Source organism: Puma concolor, chromosome A2, assembly GCF_028749965.1.
Source record: "Puma concolor isolate L17-30 chromosome A2, mPumCon1.1.hap2, whole genome shotgun sequence".
NCBI lineage: Eukaryota > Metazoa > Chordata > Mammalia > Carnivora > Felidae > Puma > Puma concolor.
Genome location: NC_141668.1, coordinates 73,599,058 through 73,619,348, shown reverse-complemented (window position 1 = coordinate 73,619,348; position 20,291 = coordinate 73,599,058). Strand labels below are relative to the sequence as shown.

General features: G+C 34.4%; 1 protein-coding gene across 3 annotated transcripts in view; it reads left to right on the top strand.

Moving 5' to 3' along the window:
- The window catches only part of VPS50 (VPS50 subunit of EARP/GARPII complex), a 133,062-nt gene that overhangs the window by 24,989 nt on the left and 87,782 nt on the right, over positions 1-20,291 (top strand). For all 3 annotated transcript variants that reach the window (XM_086696181.1, XM_025929639.2, XM_086696174.1), the window contains 6 exons: positions 1,077-1,130; positions 1,959-2,029; positions 2,958-3,075; positions 3,159-3,194; positions 4,373-4,455; positions 18,851-18,893. In XM_086696181.1, coding sequence (XP_086552307.1) covers positions 1,077-1,130; positions 1,959-2,029; positions 2,958-3,075; positions 3,159-3,194; positions 4,373-4,455; positions 18,851-18,893 — 405 coding nt within the window. The remainder of the gene's footprint in view (positions 1-1,076; positions 1,131-1,958; positions 2,030-2,957; positions 3,076-3,158; positions 3,195-4,372; positions 4,456-18,850; positions 18,894-20,291) is intronic.

The following is a 20,291-nucleotide window of genomic DNA, read 5'->3' as shown; positions in this document are numbered from 1 at the left end:
ATTTTGGTAATGTTTATTTTTGAGAGAGAGAAAGACAGAGAGAGAGAGAGAGCAAGCAGGGGAGAGGCAGAGAGAGAGGGAGACAGACACAGAATACCAAGCAGGCTCCAGGTTCTGAGCTGTCAGCACAGAGTCTGATGTGGGTCTTGAACTCATGAACAGTGAGATCATGACCTGAGCCGAAGTCGGACGCTTTACCAACTGAGCCACCCGGGTGCCCCTATTTTAAACTTAAAAAAAAAAAAAAAAAAAAACCAATTTGGTAAAATTAGGTGAGTTTCTGTCTGGGAACATCTATACATATTCATATGTATATAAATTCAAAGGAGTTAAAATCTAGAAGGATGAATGCAATAATTGAATGTATGTGTAATGCTTTGTTCTCAGTTTGCTTGGGAAGGGGAAGGGAAACTCAACTAATTGAGTTTCCTGAGCATCAAGGCTAAAAATGTCTTGGATATGCCATGCTCCATGGTACCTGTAGTGTAGCCTAGTAGGTGCCCCTGAAATTGTGAAATGAGAGTCTCATATTCAAAATCATTATAATTCTAATTTGTATAACATACTAACAATTTTCATGGAATTGACCAAGGACACCTTAGGTATGTTCATAACATTAAAAAAAAAAAAAAATCCAAAAACATGTTTTCCAGTTTTCAGAAATAGAGGACCAAATTACTGTTTGTCTTTTTATGTGGTAGAGGGTCTGAAGGGTTCAGGATGATCTCTGTTTGCCAGATACTGTCTCCATAAATTCAGCTGATTAGATATTTATCTTATGTGTTCATCTTTTGAAAGCAAATCTTGTGCCCTTAAAGATGTTATACTTTTGTACATACTAGTTAAATCAATTGATACTGATATTATTAATAGTAGTAATGACCATTTATTGAGTTTCTATTAAGGATTAAGTACTGTGCTCTCTGTTATACCTCTTTTACTAATTTCATAGCCCAAAGCATGCTAGAAGTTATTGGGAAGACCTATGGAATATTCTTGCAAAAATTCAAAATGTAAAGTGGAATAGGAAGCATGTGGCTTTTTCTTTTACTTCCTTTGATTGCATGTTTTTATAGGTCTCTAAAAAAGTAGCAGATTTAATCCTTGAAAAACAGCCTGCTTATGTAAAGGTAGGATGATATTTGTTATTTTTAATAGTAAAATTTAAAAAATGCTTTAGTGACTTATACTTGAAACTGTTGAAGTAATTTATTGTCTTGTTTGTAGTTATTCTGTAGCAACATATCGACTCTATTTGGGGTGTAGGAGGGCCTTTTTATGTATGTTTTTCTCTCTTATTTGGGGAATTTACCAAACTGAAGAAGTGAAAGTTTTATTGATGATTCTAAAGCAATCTTTTTGGTTTGTTCAAACTTTAGAAGGCCCAGTGAAAATTGCTTCTGTGTACTTTGTAACACATAGATCATTAATAATGACTGCTCAATGGCAGTGTAACAATCTGTCTTTAAAATATAATAAAATTGGAATCTTATAGCTGAATCTATCTTTGTATCTGAAAATCAGAGACTTCAGAATCCATTGAAATATCCAGCACTGTTCAAATGAAGACATCCATTGTCATAGCATCTTAGCAAACAGAAATCATATTTGTCATATCCTTGATTATCTCCGGAAGTTCTGTTGGGTAGAAACGTTTCAGTAGATGTATTATTAGTACTTGTTTATGCTTGTAAAATGGGTTTGGTCTAGATTTCCGTATAAGCAATATTGACTAAATATTTTATCATATGTCATTATGAAAATCATTTGGAAGTAGTCATTTTAACTTATTTTGTGAAAAATATACCAACAACTTTTAAGTTTAGGTATTTTTGTTGCTACTTTGTTTCCCAAGCAAGCTTTTCTTTGAAACCCACTAAAGTTTTTGTTAGAGTATCATATGAATAATTAAAAAAAAAAAAAACCTCCAACAATAACCTATACCTAATTTTCCTTAGGAACTTGAAAGAGTTACCTCATTACAGACAGGTCTTCAGTTAGCTGCTGTCATCTGCACAAATGGGAGAAGGTATTATATTTGATGGTATTTTGTTTTTTAAGATGGAAAAACATTTTAAGAAAAATTGCAAAACCATTGTTGATAATTGATTTTTTTATTATGAGTATGTTTTTTAGAACACCATTCATTAACTGAACATATATTATGATTTAAAAACTGCACTGAGAAGGTATGTGTGAAATGAAATGTCTGTAAGTCTAGTTATGGCTTTAACATACTACTGTTTTTATATTGCTTAGGTTAGTGCTTCTCAAAATACAAGGATCAGTATTTTTTTCTTTAAATTTCCAACTTATTAGACTATTTTTATAAAATGCAATAAAAACAAAATTCTAAGAAAATAACAAAATAACCAAAAATATATAAAATATAGTCTCAGTTTTTTAATTATTAATTCATCAAACATAAAATCATTATGTCAGTTTTTTCTCTAAGTGGTTTTTAAAATTTTTTTTTCTTTTTTTTTCAACGTTTTTATTTATTTTTGGGACAGAGAGAGACAGAGCATGAACGGGGGAGGGGCAGAGAGAGAGGGAGACACAGAATCGGAAACAGGCTCCAGGCTCCGAGCCATCAGCCCAGAGCCTGACATGGGGCTCGAACTCACGGACCGCGAGATCGTGACCTGGCTGAAGTCGGACGCTTAACCGACTGCGCCACCCAGGCGCCCCTCTAAGTGGTTTTTTAATATTTACTCTCAATTTCTGTACTTTTATTGTGATGAATAAATAACAATTTGAGGATTGGCACCAGTCCACCCACCATGCTTTGAGTAGCGCTGGTTTAGATTGAGCCGTTGAATAAATTTGTCAAATAGTAGTCATAATCCCTGGTTTTAAGAGTAATCGAGGATACTACCTCATCAGTTGCCTACTTGTTCTGTACAAATAGTATTCTTATTATTATAGAAAAGTATAACTGTTCTTCACTTTTGCAGACACTTGAATATTGCCAAGGAAGGTTTTACTCAAGCTAGTTTAGGCCTTCTTGCAAATCAAAGGAAACGTCAGTTGCTGATTGGACTTCTGAAATCTCTGAGAACCATAAAAACATTGGTATGTACAGGTTACTATTTAAAAATTAAAACTTAATTTTATGGTTAAAACAGATTTAACCTTTGATTGTTGTTTTTCTTCAGCAAAGAACAGATGTGCGCTTAAGTGAAATGCTAGAGGTAAGTAAACAAAATTTGAAAATTTCACCATCTTGATGATATTAAACAGAAAAAATTATAGTGGAAAACATTCAGATGTACATTTTTTTCAAATTGCTGTATGGCATAAAGAACATTTTTTAGACATGTAAATTTACTAGCTCTAGAGCATTTTTCTATTGACATATTTCATTTAGAAAAATTTATTTGGGAAAATGTTTACTTTGTAGCATTGTGGGAATGTTAACTTCAGTCACCCAAATAGCAATAAAATTATCTTTTGTATCAAATATATAGTAGTGATTTAAGGAATATATCATACTTGAGTTATGTTTGGTATCTCATATATTAATCGGTTTTCTGAGTGAGCTATCTGTAATCCCTGCATAACTTCTAAACTTTGAATTGAGAAATGCATGTGAAAATTTCATTTGGGGGGCCCCTGGGTGGCTCAGTCGGTTAAGTGTCCGACTTTGGCTCAGGTCACAGTCTCACGGTTTGAGAGTTCAAGCCCTACGTTGGGCTCTGTGCTGACAGCTCAGAGCCTGGAGCCTGCTTTGGATTCTGTGTCTCCCTCTCTCTCTGCCCCTCCCGTGCTCATGCTCTGTGTGTGTGTCTCTCTCTCTCAAAAATAAACATTAAAAATAATTTAAAAAATAATAATAATAATTAAAAAAAAAGAAAATTTTATTTGGCATTAAGTTAGTGTTTAGGTGATAAAAACATTCCAAGGCTATTAATGAATATTTCACTTTTTTCTAGTTTTGTTTTAAAATATTTATTGGTTTCTTGGTGGTAGGACTGTTGAATGTTGATTACAAGTGAAATTCATACTGTTTTGAAACATTTTATGTAAACATTACTGAAAGAAGATATGTTAACAGTTAAAGAACAGCTTCCCTGTGAAGCATCTTGTTATTCTGTATAGGCTTTATCCACCTGTCATGATCTTAAAGGCTGTTACTGTGTATATAAGGGTGGAGAATATTTTATCTACACATACATGTTAGGCTTGGAACTAGTTGTCTTTTTATATTTTATTATTTATCTATCATTGGTATTCTAATCCTTATTTAAGAGGAATTAAAATTTTCTGGTTCTCTAACTTTTGGATGGAGCGTAAACAGAGATTAGTTGTTTTTCAAGGGAAACATTTTAGGAAAATGTTCCTGTCTAATGACTTCTATTGTTATCTTAAGGAGGAAGACTATCCAGGAGCTATTCAGTTGTGCCTGGAATGTCAGAAAGCCGCCAGCACTTTTAAACATTATAGTTGCATAAGGTAAGGTAATGTAAAAATTTTAAAGCTGACTCTATTGCCAGTTTTTAACATAGGAGCTAGCTGTGTAACATAGAATGTTAACAAACATTGAAAATTAACATTAAGTGGTATGTTCTGTTTTAACATTCTTGTTCATAAATGGGCAGTACGATGAAATTATAAATAATAATTCTTAAGGTGGGAAAGATCAGATACTTTTTAATCCTAGCCTTTCTTGTCACTTCATTCAAACTCTTATATATATATATATATATATATATATATATATATATATATATATGTATATATGTATGTGTATATACATATATTATTTCCAGTATATGGAGTAGTAGAGAAGAATAATGTATCTGTTTACGTTTCTCTTGCATCTCTTGGGAATTTTTCCTACTTAACTTTGCCCAGCTTATAAATATTGAGAGTGTTACCACAGTTTGTTTTTCAGATCCAGATGGTTCAAGTGTTTGGCTCATCCTGATAAGAATTATTTTGGAAAACTTAAGTGTGTTTTAATTTTATGTAATAACCATCTTTGTCATATTTAAGTGATTATGTATTTAAGGTGTTACATCTTTAGTTATTTATAAAATGTATAATGTTAAAATGGCCACTGCAGCCTTTGTTATTAGTTCTGCTTTATTAATGGGTTTTTGGTCTGCTTAAAATGAAGGTTTTGCATTGCTGGTGGCAGTCCCTTGGGGAGGCTCAATCCCCAGGTGTAGTTTCCATCATTCCTCTAAAACCATCACAAATAAACATACACTGTAAGTAAAATAGTGTGCTTGCCAAGCAAACCCAGTTTCAAATTAAATTCATACCTGTCCTAGAATATACAGCCCCTCAGTCTCACCTGTATGGAAATTCTGGCCGTCATTGAACATGATGCATAGATGTTGATTGTTAGTATCTGAAAAATAAAAGGATTATGGTAGATGAAAACATTAATATAGCTTTAATTAAATTTTTTCTTTTAATATACTCCCACATCATAGGTCTCTGCAGGATGTGGGAAAGGAGCTAGCAATTTCCCTGCAAGAGATGCTATTTAAATATTTATGGTATTTTTTTTTTCTTTAGGATCGTGCATACTGAAGCAACACTTTTTATTTGATTAGGAAATGCATAGTTAGATAGTTCCAGTGATATTTTGTTTTTATCCATTGTGACACTGATTAACTGTCACTATTAAAAACTTTGATTATGTTATTTAGATTTTTAAAATTTAAATTGAGTGATTAGAGAGTTAGCTCTGATATGTTGCGTGTATTTGACAATTTCTAACAAGGCTTTCTGGGTCCTGAAGAGCATAGCACACATTTAGTTTGTTTTGTGGTGATCAGTTATAGTGAGAGCACTTATGTATGATTGGGTGAACATAATTCAGATGGTTATACATTACTGTTTATTATATGCCAGGCGCTTTGCTTTGGAATTGGCTGAATAATGATGAATTACACATAATGTAATCAGGATAAGGCCGAAGGACTGAAGAAAGCGTAGTGGGATGAGGCCTTAGGGAGACAGAAGTGGAACTTACAGGGGAAGCATTGAGATCGAACTCTCCTTAGAGGTCAAGACTAAGGGGGGCCTGAAAGAGGGGCATAGGAGTTAGCTAAGACAAGGTATGAGGGTTGTAGATAGTACATTCTGAGTATAATGGTGAAATCTTTGTTGCAGAGATAACAAGCAAAATGAGGATTGAAAATATCTATCTATTGGATTTATAGCAACAAAGAAATCATAGCTGACTTTGTTGGGACAGTTTGCTTGAAGCAGAAGTATAGGATGAGGAAATTTTATAAAGAAGGGAGATGTGTAATTGAGGGGGGAAAGCTGAATATCTGAAAATCTATGGGAAAGTGAGAGGTTGAAAATAAAATAGAGAACATAATGTGTGAAGGCGTTGTAGGTATTAGAGTAGACTTTAAAAAGGTCACCATCTATTATAATAGGAAACTTGGTGGCAGGAAATTGAGGTAGCAGGTGACATGTGTTGGCACTTTGTTTTCTTCAATAATGAAAAATTTTAGCTGTGCCAAAGTAATTTTCTTACTTGATGAGAGTTAACTATACAAAATGTTTTTTAAATAAATTTTTATTTGGGCTTTTTAAAGTTAGCATGAAGTGGCTTCTAAGTTCTTTCTCATTAAGGTATGTAGTGATATATGGAGGAGGTGTGAATACAGTTATCCAACCTGGTAAAAGGTTGGAATTGAAAAGATCTAGAATGGTGATTTAAAGTAATAATTATTTTATTTTAGGGAGTACCTTATATAAGAAGCATGCTGTGTTTACACATGTGAATTGTGCATGTAATAATAATAAAAGTTTGTCTTACTCTCTTAAAATAGGTAAAAATACATGCAAAAATGTCTTAAAATGTCCTAAGGAATTAATTTTACTTTAGGCTTCCCAGGAAATCTGTTAAGAGCTGTGTTTTTATCTTAGTGATTTAGTGACAGTGTCAAGGGTGGCTCAGAGAGCTTAGCTATTAGTTAGAATTCTTTGGTAGTCATGGCAGCCGCTCCACCAGAATTCCTCTTCCCACACACCAGTGCCGTTTGTTTTGCTAGCCACCATTCATCCTGCTCAACCCAGTCCCCTTTTCCCTTTACCTCTTGTTTTTTACACTTTTGTTCCTAGTTGGGAGAGCATGAGAAGTTTGTTCACTTCTGGTAGATAGTGTGATATGGGATATAGTGACAGTGTTAGTAGATGTGTGGGTCAGGTTGAGTCCACAAAAATGAAAGGAATTTTATTCTAACTTCCTTTTATTAATTAGATGCATGCTTTTTATTCTGTGCATTTATTTTCCTATCTGTTTTTCTTTTTCCTCTAGTATTTTTATTTTATTTTTTATTTTCTTAATTTCTTTTTTTAGTTTTATTACTTTTGAGAGAGAGAGAGAGTGCAAGCACAGGAGGGGCAGAGAGAGATGGGGACGGAGGATCTAAAGCAGACTCTGCACTGACAGCAGGGAGCCCGATGTGGGACTTGAACCCACAAACCATGAGATCATGACCTGAGCCACAGTTGGACACTCAACCAACTGAGCCACCCAGGCGCCTCTCCTCTGGTCTTCTAAATACAATACTGAACCTGTTCTTGAGCTCTCTCATTAGGATTGTTCAGACATGATTGATCAACACTTTCAAAATTCATTTAATTTACCTGGAGATGTGGAATTTAACCAAAGGCAAGATTTAATCTTTGCTTGTACCTGAGTGAATCCGAGTGAAAAATCATTTGACACTCTGGTACTCATAGGAATAGTAACTAGTTTCTGACTATTTATACTCTCATTTTCTTTAATATTTAAATTTATTTTCATTTCTGTTGATAACTAGAGAATCATGAAGTATCTTCTCTTTAGAAGTGTCCAGAAGAGAACCACCTGTGATGCAGAGCATTTCTGGACTCTGGTGTAATATTTTTAAAAATATATTTTAAGCAAGTTCATATGCACAATGTACCTGTTTGTCCACTTCTTAATTTTTTGGAGGTGGAGTGTATGTTCCTCTTTTTTTTTTTTTTTGCTAGTCACATTGCTCTTTTATTGGAAATAAGGTTTTTGGTAGATGGCAGAGACCCTGTGATCTTAGGAGTAGATTACATAGGGCAACTGAGGGCTAACTCTTATGATTCTGAAAGCAGGAAGAACATGTATTTGCTTCTGCATAAAGAGCCCTTCACTATATTGTCTCAGGTTATATGACTGTGTAGTTTAATACACACAGTACCAAGTAATACAATGTACCCAGTAGATTGAAAACTGGAAGAAAACTTGTACCCCTTCAGTACCTTGTATTTTCCTTTAGATACGGTGTGTTTCAGCATCTTTGATAAAAGATACTATAGCACCAGTTGTGTTCACTTTTATAACTGACAGGAACATTTTTACATTACTTACATTTCTTGAGTTGATCGACAGAATCATATAGTTCGATTTACTGGGAATGGAAATCAGAATGTGTTTAAGTGTGTCTGCGAATGAAGCATTTAACTTCTTTTTCACTTGAAATTTATCTAAATTAGTTTCAAGAAAAGTTGTTTTTAAAAGTCAAAACTGCTTTAGTTTTTTTTTGTTTCATTTGAATGAAACTACTTGAGGGAATCTGAGAGCATTCTGGATTATGCACTGAAAAGTTTGTATACCATCAGAACTAGAGTATCTTTGTTGAGTACTGTAGCATAGGCACATGTATTTAATTTCTCAAAATCTTTGGAATACCCTTCCCCCCTCCCCCTCAGAATATGAACTTGGCAGTTGAATGAAAATTTTCGGTTGTAGAACTCCTTTAAATAAATCATAAAATAACGAACACAGCTTTTGGGTACAAGTACAGTGGTACTGTAGGGACTATGCTTCCCGTGTTGCCCTTCATTCCTTTCTAGCAAGACGTCATGCTCTGTCTCTGTTTAGGTTCAAGCAAGGGGAACATAGGAGCTCTGGCTGGGGTAGCATTTGAACAGTGAGTATTTCTGCTAGATCATCAGGCCAGCTAGTGAGACCCATGAGTAGATCTGGAGTACTAGTTGTTCGGTCAGCTTGGGCCGAATAATCCATAGCATGCTATTCTCATATTGCCTGTACTCCTTATCTTTTTATTTAATTTTCCTCTGTCTCCCTCCCCCATGCTGCGTCATTTTGAAAAAATGTAAAGTAAAATCTAATAGCAAAACATAATATTTAAACAAAAGTGTCTTAGGAGCACATGGGTGGCTCAGTCGGTTAAGTGTCTGACTTCGGCTCGTGTCATGATCTCATGGTTCCTGGGTTCGAGCCCTGCATCCAGCTCTTTGCTGACAGCTCAGAGTCTGGAACCTGCTTTAGATTCTGTGCCTCCCTCACTCTCTGCCCCTCTCCACCTTGTGCTCTGTCTCTCTGTCTCTCTGTCTCTCAAAAATAAATAAATGTCAAAAAAAAAATTTAAACAAAAGTGTCTTAAACAAAAGGTGAACTGTTTCTTTCTGCCCTACCCACCATTCTTTTTCCTACTCCCTGGAGTAAACCACTTTCACAGCTTATTAGTTTTTTTTCCCAGTAGATTTCATTGTAATTTAAAATACTGTGTCAAAGTATCTTTTTCATGATTCATCATTGTAGATAGTTGTTGATTCTCTGTTTACTCATATTAAAATTCCAGTAAAATATAAGAATTTGGTATACTTCCTTTTACTCCTCTATCTTCCAGGTTTTGTTAGTGAAACAGTTATTTTTATTTCATCAAGTTTGTAAAATTTATATTCTTTTTGCAGCTATAATTAAATCTTCTGTGTTTTCTCGGTAGGTTACTTCTAAAAAAATGAACCTAATAGAAATTGTATTTCTTGTATTATGACTATATAAATATTATGTGCAGAACTAAGTAGAGTGTTTGGATTTATTTAAAAAGTCATTTTTTGTCTCTGTGAAAATAAAAATCCATTGGTGGTTTTTTTTTATTTGTTGAACATTTTTCACCTTTTTTAGGTCCTACTCAACTGTAATATTTCCTTTTTTACATGTTTTCCTTTGTCTTGTTTTGTTACAGTTTTGTTACAGTTACCTCTTTAAGATTTTTTTGTTTGTTTGTTTTGATATGGGATACATGGGCAATACATCTTCAGATTTTGAAGAGATGTTAACTTAGTCCATACCCATGATTGAAAGAAAAGTTATTTTTTTCTTACAAAATGGAACACATTGCTCAGTTGTCCATCAGCCTTCTGTTTGTAGGACAAGGTCAGATGCTGTTCTCATTCTTATAAATAGTGTCTTTTTTCTTTTTTTAGACATTTTAAGGATTTTTCTTTTTATTTGGTGTTCCAAAATTTTACCAGTTGTCTAGAAAAGTCATCTGTGTCGGACACTTTACTTCTACATGATGAGACAAGAAGGACGTATTATTTAATCCTCATCTGCATAAGTTGCTACGTTACTTGTTTTACCAGGAGCTTTTGAAATGTGTTTGTTCTCTAGGAGCTTATAATAACAGGCAGTTAACGGACAGGACTGTGGGATAATATGCCAGTTAAGAACACAGAGTACATAAACAAAAGACCATCAGAAATGTTCATGCTGTGAATGGCTTACTTTCTTATACCCCTGCAAGAATGGAAATATTGACATCTGTAAGAGTGTGAGTAGAAGCTAGGCACTGTCAGCTTTGACAGCATTGACTGTAGAGTAATTCTAAATTAGATTTGTATAAGGTTTTCTTACTAAAGCTTTATTTTTTAGCTTTTAAAAATTGAATCATGGTAACGGTGATAGTAATGGTGGTTGTGATAATATTTAAACATTGTTTGGACTTTTGTATGTGTCAAGCACTGTACTAATCATTTCCCATACTTTTTCTTCCTTGGTGTTGACAAAATATTCCACAAAGGTATTATTATTGTCTCTATTTTATAGGTGAGGAAATTGGTGCTTTGTAAAATAAGTGACAGAGCCAGGATTTAAACTTTGGTCTCTTGGAATGCAGAACCTGTTGCTCGTAACCACTACTACATTGGGGCGCCTGGGTGGCTCAGTCGGTTAAGCGGCCGACTTCGGCTCAGGTCATGATCTCGCGGTCTGTGAGTTTGAGCCCCGAGTCGGGCTCTGTGCTGACAGCTCAGAGCCTGGAGCCTGTTTCAGATTCTGTGTCTCCCTCTCTCTGACCCTCCCCTGTTCATGCTCTGTCTCAAAAATAAATAAACGTTAAAAAAAATTAAAAAAAAAATAATTACTACTACATTATACCATCTAGTAGTGTGCTAACTGTTATATATAGCGGATGCTCATGGCTAGGAGGATGATTTTTTTAAATCTGCCCCAGTAGCTGAGTTAATTTTATTTTTTTCCCAAACCTGTTTCTACCGGTTGTATTTGTTATCCGTTATCGTATTTATGTTGCTTAAGTAAATAAACTAAGGAAAAAAGTTTTTGAAAGTAAGTTAAATGCATTGGAAAAACAAAACATATTGTTAAAAATATGTTTCCTTTTGAATTTGTTTTGGATGAGACAACTCATAAAAGTTGGGGGATATAAGGTAACTAAATGTGATTTGGCATTTGGATTGTTCCACATTTGTCTTTAAATTCTTGCCTCATCGTAGAGAAATTGAAACTTGAAATTATGGACAATTTATTTGTGATTTGGCTCATGTAAGACTAAGAAGTTAAAACTCTGCTCAAGAGAAAAGATTTTGGCTCTAAATCAGAAGTGGGTAAATGAATTGCAGTTATACAATTTTTGTTAAAACGTTCAACATACATGTAAACATACATACACACAACATACAAATATTCCCATTTTAACTTTGATTAATTGACCAGCTGAAAGGTCTGCTGAACTTTAGCACAGGGTAGGCAAGCTTTGTCTTTAAGGAGCCAGATAATAGTTTAAGCTTTGTTAGGCAGTAAGGTTTCAGTTTGCAACTGTTCACCTCTGCCCTTGTGGTCTGAAAGTAGCCATAGATGGTATGTAAACAAGTTCATGTGTCTGTTTTCCAGTGAAACTTTATTTAGAAACAGGCTATTGGCTAGATTTGGCTCCTGGGCCTGATCTCTGCTCAAGAATTATAATTCATAAAGTTTAGAGATGTTTTGAATATCTGTAGTATTCTTAGTAGTGGACTCAGATTTCTGAGCAGAGTGAGGACAGAGATCTGGGTAGATTCAAAGTCATCTTAATTCTTTTACAATCTGTTCATGGTTTGAAGGACCACGTGGAAATTTCCTGGTATCTCACCATTGTTGGTTTAGCTTCAAAGTGTTGGAAAGTCAGGTTTTCTCTGCAGTATGTTAATAAACTCTGCCAGCTATGAGTAAATTGAAACCACTGGAATAGATCTCTGATCTAAATACCTGAAATATCCAGGGTCCATGGACACATAGTGTAAGCTTGGAAGTATAAATTTTACTCAAGCTCATTTTAAAGTTTTAGCACTCTACTGAATCATACACAAAGATGTAGTAATTGGGTAACTGGTATTTCGCATATAATCTTAAAACTTTAGAGCAGGAAGCAACCCTTTAGATATAGCACACTTTTATATAGGAAACTGATGCCCAGGGATATTAAGAGACTTGACTTAAATCATGGCTCATTAATAACAGACCAGGGAAAGATAATTAAGATGCTAACTACCTCTGTACCATGTTGTCTCTTGTGTGGTCAATCTTGTACACAATTTTGATTTATATGCAGCCTTTCCAGGACTTGTTCTTTGAGTGTGTATATTGTAGATCAGCTGTTTAAAAGAACAATGTTAGGTAGTTATTTATGAATATGTTATGTTTAATATCTTCTGTAGTGATGTTAAAAATGCCCCCTCAAATTGTTTGATTTATCCTATTCAGCTTGCAAATAGCCTTTAATAGCTTTTAGCCTTCTATCTTAGAACTGGTAATTTCTTTTACCATAATGTAGCTTTTATTTATCCAAATGTTTATGAATAGATCCTTTTAGCATACTTTCATTAATTGACTGAAATGGCATGAATTCATATTTATAAATGATGGCTAAAGGTCTTCTTGAAGGCTGCACGGTTAATATATACACTCCTTAATCACCTACTTTTTATGTATGTGTTTTCAATTAATAATAAATTGTCAAAATGCAGTTGTAGATTCTGAAAACATTTTAAAGCCAAAATGTTTGATTTAAAGATTTTCTATTTAAAGTCTTATACATACTATTTACATTACCATGTTTACATTAACTCTTAATACATAGGATATAGAGTCATTTTAACCATAAGTAATAGAAGCACTAAAAGCATCCAGATTTATGATGATTTCATAAATACTAAAGTCCATTTTTTTCAGTTGAGGAGTTGAAATCATTACTCTCACCTATGAATGAGTTTAGATATATTTCTTTTTCTCCCAAACTCAAAATACTCCCTATAAGAATATGTTTACCAGCTCTAACCTACTTACGATTCCAGGTATTCTTGCCTCTCTGTCTCTGTGTCTCTATCTTCAGCCATAGGTGAACTTCTGAGCCCTGTATGATAGAGGAGTAGAACTGCTTTAGTTCTGCTTATTTCTCTTTTCCTCTTCCTAAGGCACCTGTAGACCCAGACTTTAGTGCAGTTCTTTTTCTTCTAAAACATTTTCCTTTCTCTTTTTCTATCTCTGTAGTTTTATTTATTGAGATAGAAAATAGGGGCTAAAGGAATGTTGGGAAAATTTCACTATGTTTGAATTGCAAATTTGACTCAGCAGTGAGCCAGGCTATGAGTTTAGTTAGTCCTGGAGATTCCTGGAGAATAAGCCACAGTCTTTGCTAAGGGAGACAGTCACAGATACTCCCTTCTATAATTCGGTATGTTGGAAACAGAGTATTATGAAACTGAGGGGAACAGTCAGCAGGAGAAGACTTCCTGGAAAAGATGACATTTGGATGGGCCTGGAAAGACAGATGGGCATTTGTGAGTGAGAAGAAGAGAAAGTATGTTCTATTTCTCATGAACGTTACATACAAGTAGAACAGAGGGTGTGAAAGTCTGGGGGTTATTAGGGAATTGCACGTAGTCCAGGTCCCTGAAATGTAGGCATTAAAAAGTGACGGGGAAGTTAATTTTTCATGTCATTGTTCAGAATCTTACATGCTATATCAGTTTGGGGCTTTATCTTTGGTTTAATGGAGAACCTCCATGGATTAACGTGAATTCTACTTTAATTAGGAGCTGCAGATTCAGGTTGGTAACATGAAGCTGCCAGATGTGAGTAAGATAGCAAGAAATGGTCCTGCCCACAGGAGTGGTCAGGCCTTGTCTGAAGCCTTTCATGTATAAGCTATTTGAAAAATTGTATCTGCCAGATCAAACAGAATACTGCCCAAATCCAATCTGAAATTAAGACCCCTGCTCAAGCTATCCCTGAGAGCTTTTGGGAGGATGTTGTATAATGTTTGGTATGCAGTAGGTTGATGGTGTTTGTCAAATAAATGGATGATGGATTGAAGAGTGGGTGTGGGTATCGTGTGCAGAGATTCGTTGGGAAACTATTAAGGTAATTCAAGCAAAAGGTGATAGTTCTTGAGTTTGGGCACATAATTGAGAAAAGAGAAGCATAGAGGGATATGAGAAATACTGAAATGGTAGAATTGGCAGGATTTGATTATCAGTCACATAGGAAGCAAAGGAAGAATTAAAGATGACATGGAGATTTCCAGCTTGGATTGAATGGGTGGTGATGATATAAATCAAAAGATGATATAAATCAAAAGACAGAGAACATAGGAGAAAGAACAACTTGAGGAATATACTCAAGAATGTATGTTTCAAATATGTTCCAAAGTAGAACTTGAGAAGATACTGACTTGGCCGGGGGTGGGAGGTGGGGTGGTATTGCTGAGAAACTTTAATTCTTTCTAAGTGCCAAGGTACTTATAATGACTGTCATTTTTAGTGTGTTATTTTGGGGCCTTTAAGTCTCATTTTCTTTCATTCATTCATTCATTCTTTCATTCATTGTTCTTTGGACAGAGATTGTCCCAGAATCTTTTTTTTTTTTTTTTTTTTTTAAGGAAAATCTCAGTCTTGCCTACAAATATCCCTTTGGATATGTCTTTGGCTGTGTATGGGTATTTTTCAGGCATAAATCCTTGTTAAAGACCTTAACAGTCCTACACTGTTGATTGTCAAAGTGTATAGTTTTGCTCATTTTGCAGGTTTTACTAAAGTAATCTCCAATTCTTGACTTTAATCAAAAGTGTGCTTATGATAAATAATATTTGTAGAAAATTGTCTAATTTCTCTGTATGTTTAAACATTTATCCCTGAGACCATCAAAAATGGGTACTTGTGTTACGGGTTTTACTATTCTGACAAAGTGCTTTATATCTATGTATCTATATCTGTATCTACATATAAATAACCACGCTGGTGTTATTTTCTCAGCTTGCATTAAAAGGCTTGGTAAGAAGTGAATGCATGGAATCCATGAATCCATTATTATATATTCTGTAAGGCTATTAGGAAGAGTGTTGTGCCTTAGGAGATAAAAGGTCATTGTTCCCTTTATAAGGACTCTGGTAAAATTTTCTCTCAGAACTTAAATGCCAACAAAAGTAACTTCTGTTTGGGTTTTTTGGTTTTGTTTTTCCCTTGAGTATTTTTGATATTATGGACACCAAATTGTATACTTGGACTCTCCCTATTTGTTTTGGCTGGTAAGACTTTGAGAGTCAAGTTTATGAAGAGATTAACAATTGTAAAACAATACCTTGTATATGGGCACCTGGGTGGCTCAGTTGGTTAAGTAGTGTCTGACTTCGGTTCAGGTCATGATCTCACGGTTTGTGAGTTCGAGCCCCACCTTTGGGCTCTGTGCTGACAGCTCTGTGCTGACTGGTCGGAGCCTGGAGTCTGCTTCAAATTCTGTCTCCCACTCTCTCTCTGCCCCTCGCCTGCTAATGCTTTCTCTGTGTCTCAAAAATAGATAAACATTAAAAAGAATTCAGAAAAGATACCTTGTATAATTTTTGTGTACTAAATTATACCTTTCACTTGCTCTATTTTATTTTAGTTTGCCTTAATTTTTTTTGTTAAAATACTTTCTCTATGATTGTATTTATTTTGTTAGATATCACAGATCCTTTTAAATAATGAGATAATTCAAATAATTTCACTTCTGATTTTTAGTTTTTTTAACTGACTTAGGAGGAATTAAAGGGAAAAATCATATTCAAAATCATATTCAGTCACATAACCTACGTGTATAACTAGATAAATTCTTACAAAGTAAACATAGTTATGTAATTATGTCATAGGAACTGTTACCCCAGAAACTACCTTCTTGCCTAATCCCAGTCATTATTCTCTCAAGGTAACCACAATTCTAGCTTCTGTCATTAAATTTAGTTTTGCCTGTTTTGAACTTTATATAGATATAAATGGAATCATATAGTGACTTCTATATAGTGGACTTCTTTTGTCTAATACGTCTTTGAGATTCATGTGATAGCATTTTCATTGCTATAGTATTTCATCATATAAAGATATCACACTTTATCCATTTAATTGTTTATGGACAATTGTGTTGCTTTAAGTTTTACTTGTTACAAGTAATGCTGCAAGGGTTATGTATGCATTCCTGTAAGATATGTATCTAGGACTCCCGGAATGTAAGTGTGTGTTGAGTTTTGGTAGATGTTATATTTTTTCAAAGAAGTTGTATCAATTTTCCATTCCTCCAACATTGAACTGAGTGTTCCGTTTGTTCTGCATCCTGGCCGACATTTGTTGATGTCGTCTTTTCATATTTTAAAAATGTTTTTAGCCATTCTGGTTGTTTATTATGGAGTGTTATTGGAGCTTTAATTTGCATTTCCTGAATGCCTACTTGAAGTGCCTATTATGTGTTTATTGGCCAGTCATCTCCTTTGTCATGTATCTGTTCAAGCCTTTTGCCCCTTATGTTCTTCTGTTTGTAACACACTCTTACTGCTGTGACTTTATAACCTTTACACATTTTAGTATATGCCTTCCAACATTGTTCTTCAAGATACTCCTTTTTTTTTTAATATATGAAATTTATTGTCAAATTGGTTTCCGTACAACACCCAGTGCTCATCCCAAAAGATGCCCTCTTCAATGCCCATCACCTCCCCTCCCCTCCCTCCCACCCCCAATCAACCCTCAGTTTGTTCTCAGTGTTTTAAGAGTCTCTTAAGCTTTGGCTCTCTCCCACTCTAACCTCTTTTTTTTTTTTTCTCCTTCCCCTCCCCCATGGGTTTCTGTTAAGTTTCTCAGGATCCACATAAGAGTGAAAACATATGGTATCTGTCTTTCTCTGTATGGCTTATTTCACTTAGCATCACACTCTCCAGTTCCATCCACGTTGCTACAAAGGGCCATATTTCATTCTTTCTCATTGCCGTGTAGTACTCCATTGTGTATATAAGCCACAATTTCTTTATCCATTCATCAGTTGATGGACATTTAGGCTCTTTCCACAATTTAGCTATTGTTGAGAGTGCTGCTATAAACATTGGGATACACGTGCCCCTATGCATCAGTACTCCTGTATCCCTTGGGTAAATTCCTAGCAGTGCTACTGCTCAGTCGTAGGGTAGGTCTATTTTTAATTTTTTGAGGAACCTCCACACTGTTTTCCAGAGTGGCTGTACCAGTTTGCATTCCCACCAACAGTGCAAGACGGTTCCCGTTTCTCCACCTCCTCTCCAGCATCTATAGTCTCCTGATTTGTTAATTTTGGCCACTCTGACTGGCGTGAGGTGATATCTGAGTGTGGTTTTAATTTGTATTGCCCTGACGAGGAGCGATGTTGAGCATCTTTTCATGTGCCTGTTGGCTATCCAGGTGTCTTCTTTAGAGAAGTGTCTATTCATGTTTTCTGCCCATTTCTTCACTGGATTATTTGTTTTTCGGGTGTGGAGTTTGGTGAGCTCTTTATAGATTTTGGATACTAGCCCTTTGTCCGATATGTCATTTGCAAATATCTTTTCCCATTCCATCAGTTGCCTTTTAGTTTTGTTGATTGTTCCCTTTGCTGTGCAGAAGCTTTTTATCTTCATGAGGTCCCAGTAGTTCATTTTTGCTTTTAATTCCCTTGCCTTTGGGGATGTGTCAAGTAAGAAATTGCTGTGGCTGAGGTCAGAGAGGTCTTTTCCTGCTTTTTCCTCTAGTGTTTTGATGGTTTCCTGTCTCACATTCAGGTCCTTTATCCATTTTGAGTTTATTTTTGTGAATGGTGTAAGAAAGTGGTCTAGTTTCATTCTTCTGCATGTTGCTGATTCCTGACTATTTTTAACCATTTGAGTTTCCGCATAAATTTTAGAAGCAGCTTGCCAGTTTCCATATACATACATAAAGAAGAACCTGCTGGAGTTTTGATTAAAATTTCAGGTATTCTAGATCATTTTGGTGAGAACTGATAACTATATCAAAGGTTATAGTTTTTTTTACATGGTATATATCTTCAGGTATTTACATCTTCTTTACTTTAGCACAGTTTTGTATTGGATATGTTTTGTTAGATTTATTCTGAGATATTTGGTTTTTTGAAATGGTATTTTAAAATTTTTCATTATCTAATTCTTTGTTCCTGATATATAGAAATTGATTTTACGTTTGAAATTTTACTTTTTATCGATATTATACTTTTTAATCTTTAAAACTTGCTATCAACTGTGAATTTCTTAAGTTCTTAGTTTTATCTACAGATTATTTAGGAGTGTCTCCCTATTGCTGCTAGTAATGACTCTTTTATTCTTTTCTAATTATTACCCTTTTATTTTCCTTGTTTTATTGTACTGTCTGTAGAATCAGCATAACTTAGTTCTCTTACCATTTATTTGTGAATTTATGAATTATTTATTCAGCTAGTATATATTTAGCACTTAGTTTGTCTCTTTTAAAGATAGACAGTAACATCTAACTCTGTTTTATTTAATAGTGAATTGAATTCAAAGCTTCAAGATACTTTAGAACAAATTGAGGTAAGAAGGATTATATCATAAGTTATAATGTTTTTTTTTCTTTTCAGAGGTTTTTGAATAGTACATATGAATCTTATGTTTTGACTTTTGTGTTATTACCAGTGTTCTAGATCACAACACTTTGTTTATTGTTTTTTGTTTGGAATATCTGTGCATGGTCAAGTTAATGTTAGTCTTCTTGTAAACTCAATAATGCTTTTGGAGTTTTGGGATCTGAAAATGGTATTTTGTATCTGAAAACACCATATCTGGAAAGATCCCCAAACTGTTAGTTATAGATAGGTTTTCATGTAAATTATAGACAAAATATTTACCATGTATTAATTATTTTTTTATTATTAACTTTTTTAGTTCAGTGAGCTAAGTTACATAAGAATAATTATTGGCTGATGAATCCTCCTAAATTCCTAAGCCTTCTGATATTTCATACAGTTCATCAAAAATGTAGAAATGGAAAGGAAAAGATATGTCCTTGTGAGCATGAAGTCTTGCTTTTCTTCCTGCATTTATTCAGAGTTCATTGCTGTCTTTGGCAGTCATTGCAAAACATTGCAAAAATTATTCGTTTTAATAAATGTAATTAGACTTATTTTTTTCTGATATTTTATTTTACTGTTTTCCTGATGAGAGTGCTTATAAAATATGAGGCTGGACTTTCAAATGACCTTTTTTGAAGGTAGTTTTTTTTTTTTTATCATAACTCCAATCATTTACTAATTATAAGAATGACAGTTTGATAAACATAAAGGTAATGCTTTTAAGTAAATAATCTCTTGAATATTGAGGACTTTCTTTTGAAAGCTCAGTATTTCTTCACTCACAATATATAATATTATTCTGTACTTATGTAGAGAATCATTATGTTACAATGAAATCATTGACATAGAAATCCTTAAACAAAGTTCATGCATTTAGATATACCTTAAAGTATGTGCTTAGAAGGTCAATGTAGTTTTGTTGAGCATTACTTTTTAGTGATTATATAGAAGGACTGTTTTATTATTTTTTAATAGTCTTACAAATTCAGTTCATACAATTGTAAGATTTTAGCAATTGCTTGAGGAAACATAAAGTACCAATAAAAATAAGATTCCTTTAGTTACTATTGTACTGATTTGGTGTCCCTTGAAACACTAAGCATGGGTTTTTAGATACTCACATATTAGTAACATCTTAGTAGGGGCACCTGGGTGGCTCAGTCAGTTGCGCGTCGGACTTCGGCTCAGATCATGATCCTGCAATTTGTGAGTTAGAGCTCCGTTTTGGGCTCTGTGCTGACAGCTCAGAGTCTGGAGCCTGCTTTGGGTTCTGTGTCTCCCTCTCTGTCCCTCCCCTGCTCGCGCTCTGTCTCTCTCAAAAATAAATAAACATTAAAAAAATTAAAAAGAACATCTTAGG